Below are 7,494 nucleotides of genomic sequence, written 5' to 3' on the forward strand. Positions count from 1 at the left end.
AGATGGAAGCTGTGCATTCTTTTCTTTTCAGATAAGGTTGCGTATAACAAAATTCTCTCTCTTAGGATATAGGTATACTTATATTGAAATACTTTGAATATGGAATTTCCTGATTTCTACTGGACTGAGCTTAAAACATGGTCATGGAAATTGTTTCTTCTGTTAAATCATATGCCCTGTGAGCTGAATTCTTTACTTAACAGGCTAGTTAGCTCTTGCCTGAAAGTTCGTGGGCCTGTGATTTACTGCTTACCTGCGGACAGAGTTTTTTTCTTTTTTTAACAGGCATTTATTGCACCCATAGCTCTCACCCTCTTAACTTCAGACTCCAGGACAAATCCAGAAATGATCAGGGTCAGTCAGGAGCACTTTTTAAAATATTAATACTATTAACTTGAGAGGTTGGCAGAGTAAGAGAATGTGAATTAAGTTGGCAGAGTAAGAGAATGTGAATTAATGAAGTAAAATAAGTCTATAACTGTAATTTTCTCATTATTTATTAAGTTTAATCCACCACCTCTTCTCCCTAGATTGCCAATTTTAGGAGGGACAATGCAAAAAAATTCTAAATATCTTTATCAAAGTATTTCTTAAGACATAAGCACACATACATTAACAGAAAAGAAAAAAACTGTAAATATATATATATATATATATATATATATATATATATATATATATATATATATATACACACACACACACACACACACACATATATATATATATATATATATATATATATATATATATATATAAACATGTTTTCCATTAACAGACATTGTGGATTACAAGCTTTCTTTCTTTATTACAACCATCTTTCAGTCCAGCATTACAGTAATCACTCAATTCCCGCCTTCTCTTAAACCTTACTCCTCCTCCTGAACGTTATTCTGCATGTATTGTGCCCACAAATTCCATTTATTTCTATGTAATTTGCTCCTTCCATTTTCTAAAGATCCTCATCCAGTTAACATTACAAAACTTTTGAGACAAAATCAGGGACATTTGAGAGGTATGATTACATCTGCCCCCCAGAAATCAGCTCTTGACCCAAACAGTCTGAATTTCTGTTTTTATCTACCAGAAACAAAATGTTTCTATGAATGGTACACTCAATAGATAAAGAGACTGGTGTTTCATCTGTTTAACAACTGTAAAGGCATATTGTACTATGAACGTACCCTATACTCACTCCAGTCCAGAGGCGTGTAAATTTCCCAGTGGCAAACTGTTTTAAAAATTTTTCAGGTTGACTAATCTAAATGGCTAGCAACAACAATGTCCATCATACCCCTCAACCTCTTGGCGCAAAGATATTGGACAAAGCCAAAAAATAAGGGGGAGGATCAAAGGCCCCAGAATCAAGCACAGATTTTAATTATTGCATATATGTACTTAGAAAGTTGCTTGAACAACAGTTTCTTGCATTAGCACGCATTTTCTGAAGGGTATAAAGTCTGAAAAAAACTCAGTGCCTGTCATTATGTGTTGACTTCACTCAATGATTTGCCAGGCAACCACAAACATTATGAGAAACAGACATAACTTTTAACGGATCGGGGCCATATCAAGAATTATGCAGGTATAATCAGGGACATTTTTAAAATATTAATGTATTATTAACTTGAAACTTATAGAATAAGATAATGTCAATTGATATTAATTTTCTGATGTAAAAGAGGTTTGTAATTCTAATTATTGTCAATATTAAGTGCAAAATCACTACATTTTCCCTCAAAGTCACTCTTATGAGGGATTAAGAGGGACAGAGATAAAATCTGAGTTAAAAATCAATGACCTCTGAAAATCAGGAACATTTGAGAGATAATGAGAGCATGACAAAACAATGAGGCAAAATATGGACACTTTTGAGAAGTATGTATCAAGCTAAAATTACATATTTTTAATTTATTTTCATTTAATGTTTGTTTACCGGGAAAGTCCAACTGGGTGAAAAACCCATTTTCAGTGGAGACCCAGGGAGAAAAGCTCCAGAGACAATAATACAATGTTTAAAGAAAAAGACACGTTATATACATAGTAAGAATTATATACTTAATAAAGTACAGTGGGTAGCATAGACTATTTCTTTAAGTATAAGTAGGATTCACTGATTAAGTTAGATTACAATGATTACAAAATAAAGTAAATCTTGATTAGGGCAAATAAGTACACTACAATTATTAAGCAATGTGAAGGTTATGTACAGTACGGACATAGCTGGCCTTAGGCATATGCCAATTAGGCAGCCACCTAGGGCGTGGCTCTAGTAGGGGCACTTTTTCAGTAATCTGGGTGATGTAGTTAGACCAGGATGGGGGCACTGAGTGGTCTAGTGGGCGGTGTGGAGCCCTTTTGCCTTGGGTACCAGTTGATCAAAGGCTGACCTTGCCTATGGATGAAGTGAAAAGTAATTAAGAGTAAGCAGAGACGTGGAAATAAGTCTGGATAGTAGAGCAGAAGGGAGGGGATAGAGGGTAGAAGGGGGAAGTAGTGAGGAGAAAGAATAGGAGAGACGTTTGGCAGGGGTGAAATATGAGGTAAGTACATGTTGCAGAGGAGGAGATGGAAGAAATTAATAAGTAAGTGGGTTGGTTGGTTGGGTGTAGTTGACACAGAATCCTAAAGCAATAAAAACTTGTTCCGGAGCTAAAAAGAAACAAATTAATCTGCAGTTATGTTCAATATTCTTACTTTCTATCATTTTTTTGTGTAACTACGCCTGTAAAACTTCTCATAGGAAGTGACTGACAAGTCGCGCACTTCATTGGAGCTAAAGAATGCACTCGGAGAAAAAAAAGTGGGTCTGGGTTTGGGGAAGTATGCGCGCCGGTCACTAGCTGGGAGGCGGAGTCTAACTAAACCCGAGAGGAGGTACCCCACGTGACGTCAACATATGTGGCAAGTCGGCAGGCTTTCTACCTATACGCTCCCATGACTCCCGTTCACACAGTGAGCCCACATGGACTAAATCTGTAAACAACCTAACCCTGCAGCTGTGAACCTACCTTCACGGGTTTACATTGGCTAATATTTATTTAAATCCCTTCGAATATTGCAGTGTGATTGGTTAGAGTAGTTTGGCTTTTGAAGCGTCTACATTTCACGTTTGTGTGAGGCGGGTGGTGGTGGTGTGCTGTCTGTAGTGAGTGTCCGCCGCCCGCCTGGCATCTTTTCTGCTGTAGTTAGTGAGATTGATAACATGGATCTTATCAAGGATGGTTGGTTCACTGAAAAGTGTGCCCTCTGGCCAGGACAGGCAATGTCTCTTCAGGTGGAAGAGGTGTTGTATCATAAACGTTCCCGGTTTCAGGACGTGCTGGTGTTCCGGAGGTTAGTGGCTATTTGGTTATGTTGGCAAAGAGTGAGAGCATGGCACAGAAAGCTGGACCGGGAGTCTGTTTGGGGCAGGATTGCAACGGTCTGAAAAGCTGTGCGATCAGGAGTAGAAGCAAAAGTACTGCAAAGAGGGTATTTGCGTGTGTGCGCGCACGCACGTAGGACTGGGACTTCAGTACAGTGTAATAGAAATGCCACGTCTAAGTGGAGTGTACATGACTGTGCAGCTTGGAGAGGCCGGTGTACCGTGGGACAACGATTTATCTGTTAGGTAGTCTGCCTCTGACAGACTGACAGTTGTATGTGGGTGAGAGGGAGTACGGAGTGATCGAAAATTCTACTCCTGAGTACTTGGCCCATGTGGCTGTAAATTACGTGGTGATGCCAGTTACTATACCACATACCGGTTGAGGCAGTTTAGCTATAGATTTTTGGATGTCCGAGTTTCTGTAACGTGAAACTAAAGTGGTGACACTGAAAGTAATGTTCCTGCTTTCAGCACTCCTCCCCACCAACTATCTAGCAATAGTCATCTTTCATCCAACTGAAGTATTTGCATTTTTGGTAACTTTGTTTTATCCAGTCCCATCATTAATGTGTATTGTCTCTTAATTGCATCCTCCTAAACTAGTTGGTAATAATAGTAAACTCGTCTTAGACTGTGGTGGTCCTACATTTACATTAAAATCTACATATCGTGTTCAGACCGGATGACTTGTTTGTGTTAGTAGCATGCATGTCATTCATACATTTATCAGAGGAATTGGGAATGTTGGGGTTGTGTAAACTCTCCAGTAGTTGCCTGGTGGATTCTCTTGGGTAGCAGTTGGCATTGGGTGGGCAGATGATTGGCAAGTACCTCAGGGGAACAGTGTTCCCCTGCTCTGGATTTTCCTCTCTTTAGCCTATTGTGTTGACATCCTTTGACCAAGCAGAAGTCTTATGTTGCTTCTGGTACAGTTTTTTTTTTTTTGCAGATTTCATGCCTTTTTCCTGACGTATATCAGCTGTTTCACTCTCTTGGCAAATGACATGGCACTTTACTTATGTTGAAGAGTACTACTAGCTCATGCTAGTGTAGAACTATGCAAGTTTGTGTTTTCTGCTTTTATATATTTAATAGGCGTGATGTAGAAACTTTTGTGTTCATCTCTGCTTCAGGCTTCAACCCATCTGTGGAATTTGATAACTTTTCAGAATTTGGCACACTGCAAGGTCTGGTCAGCCAATACCTAAAAATAGACTACACACTGTAAGGTTTGGTAGTAAAACTTAAACTCAGATACTTTGGGCATATAATGCAGAGACAGGCTCCACTAGCGAATACAGTGATGCTGGGAAAGGTTACAGGCAAAACAAGGAAATGGTAAGGCAACTTAAAGCTGTGAGTTAGTTTCTTTTGTACAGGGTTTGATTCCCTTGGCCCTCATTTGCCAACTGTTACCTTGAACAAATCGCCTAACTAGACAGTGCTTGGAGGGCAACTGAGAATTTGGGCTATGTTCCTTGACAGCAATTTCCGTAACAACTTATGGCAAAAGGTAAGAATTTGCAAGTACTTTAAAAAAGCAATTTACAGATAAGGCTAGTGTGCTTAAATGCTTGTGGAGTCGGACGTGACTAAACATTCTATTTGTGTATACACATTTTATGTAGTCAGACCTTACTAAATTTTTTTTTATGTAAGTGTGTATTAAATATGCATGTGTACATTTTGTATCAGTTGTTTGTATGTGTAGTCTTGTATGTTACGTGCACAAAAAATGGATTCCAAGATATTTACTTGAGCATTTCTTTGCAGTCCGAGTGTACAACTGCACCATGACAGATTTCCCCCATTACCCCCAAAATCTTAAACACACCATACTCTGCGTTGACAACTGCATGGTAGGTAACTTGCACACCATTATGCAATCCAGTCTGCTAGACCTACCATATTGTATAAAAAAAAAATGGGCATATGATGCAGGTAGTCTAAACTGTCTGCACTTAATCAGTAAATTATTAACTGTGTGTGTGTGTGTGTGTGTATATATATACTTAAAAAGGTCTAAACACCCAAACGTCGACATTGCTAACATTGACACAATAATTAGAAAAAAACTGGCATGCAGTTGCACATTATCTGCAACACTGTGACATAACCTTGAAGCATGCAAACCCCACAAGTATGCTAATTGTATATTTCAACTCTGAGATTGAAAATGCATAACCCTCCCTTCCCAGTGTTGTAGTGGTTTCACACAACTGTTGATTGTCTGTTGACCAGATTGTAATGAGAATACAAACAGTTGACATAAGTGACGCCTCCAGACTGTGTGTGTGCTTATATTTATATGGGCTTGGGTCACCAACCAGCTGCTTAATAATTCACTGCATTGATTGCATTCAGTTAAAACTAAATTCAATGACATGCTAATATGCATGTGCAGAGCATGAACCTCAGCACATGTAAAACTAAACAAAAAAAATATTTAGGGGTGTGTGTGCCCAGCACACCCTGCTAATCATATGTACTTAACTCCAGGATTGCAAAACAGTGGGGAAAGGGCAAAATCCCACTCCCCACTGTACAAGTGATCTGCACTCAAAGCAGCTGTCATCCAGCGATGAACCAGCAGTTAGAGAAAAAAAAAAAACGCTCTTAACAAAGCACTTGCTCTAATGGACATATGATTAAACCCACTGCACTCAAAAATTACACATACGTCATTATCTGTCATCCACTTTTTCCCCCCTTTTTACATAGGGCCGGTGTGTCAAATCAGTGTTCGTCAATATGACATCTGTTGATTGCTGATTAACGGAAGTCTGTTTAATTGGACTGTATCTTGTACTCATTTTATTGAGTGTGGTACGTGTAACAGATTTAGACCACACAATGGTCTAGGTAGGGAAATGTTACTATTTTACAATATTGGGCATGATGTGCTAAGGATTTTGGGGGTGAGTGGGGATTTGTCATGATGCAGTTTTATGTTGAGACTAAGGGTGAAGTTTGAGGTGACTCTCTTGGAAAAACGTTTTTGAACACTTAGTAAACCAAAGTTACAACCTGAGACTATATATATATATATATATATATATATATATATATATATATATATATATATATATATATATAATCTGTGGTGGTGCTGCGGTAGCGTTGTCGCCTCACAGTAAGACGCTGACCGGTTCGACTCTCAGCTAGAGCGTCTTCTGCGTGGAGACATGCGTGAATGGGTGTACTTTTGTTGAAGGTTGTGCGTTAGGGCTGGCAACTCAGCACGTAAAAATCAACTGCCAATCATTAGTGGACCAGAGTTCCGCTGTGGCGAACCCTAACCGGGAAAAGCCGAAAGACACAACTATATATATATATATATATATATATATATATATATATATATATAAATTTTTTTTTTATTTGCTGTACACTGAGACTTTTAATTGCCTCAGTTTGTTAGCTTTGCTAAAAGTATATGCACACTGTTTCTTAACAGCGTTAAAAAGTGGAAATGCATCTTGCACTGCTAAACAAATGACAGCTAGAAGCCGTGTCTGTAATCAACCAGTAGTTCTAAAAATTTGTTAGGCAGTTTGCGCTGCCACACTTGTCTTTTCTTGTTTGTATTGCAGAGCAAAGTTTGTTTTGTGCACAGTCTATGCATTTAATTTATTGAATATGTATTAAGCGTGTGTGTGTGTGTATCTATATCTAATGTGTGTATGGGGTATTTTTTTATTTGTTATATACATATGTACATGCACTTTGTCACAGAGAATAAGATTTTTCAGATTATACAACGCCATTGTTAACTACCATCAAAAGGCAAAATTGCTTCCCATTTCAGCCAGGACTTTTTATATGTACACAGCACTAAACTGCCCCCTTTCCAAATGCAAGTAGCTGTTGGTGCAGGAACCTAGCTAGTCCCTTTACTCAAGTCTTCCCTCAAACTAAAAAGATCAACATTTCAACACCCGTATGTGAAAGTTTCTGTTACAAACTGGCCCCTGCCTTTTGGAACACTATGCCTAAGTGTTTACTTCTTATAGGGTTGCCACCTTTTCAAATTCCCAAAGTGGGACTTTTTTGTAGAAATGAGAGATTTTGCAGGACAAAACATAACCATGGCTAGTGCAAAGGACGGAACTTCACTTTTTTGC

General features: G+C 38.5%; 1 protein-coding gene across 1 annotated transcript in view; it reads left to right on the plus strand.

Annotated features, from left to right (window-relative positions):
- Positions 1-3,051: 3,051 nt before the first annotated feature.
- The window catches only part of LOC122809595 (spermidine synthase), a gene marked incomplete in the record, with an annotated part of 493,078 nt that continues 488,635 nt past the window's right edge, over positions 3,052-7,494 (plus strand). Inside the window, 1 exon segment of the mRNA XM_044081203.1 lies at positions 3,052-3,336. Within this exon segment, the coding sequence (XP_043937138.1) occupies positions 3,206-3,336 (131 nt within the window).

Source organism: Protopterus annectens, chromosome 8.part0 (assembly GCF_019279795.1).
Source record: "Protopterus annectens isolate FY-2018-M chromosome 8.part0, PAN1.0, whole genome shotgun sequence".
In the NCBI taxonomy this organism is placed as follows: Eukaryota; Metazoa; Chordata; order Ceratodontiformes; family Protopteridae; genus Protopterus; species Protopterus annectens.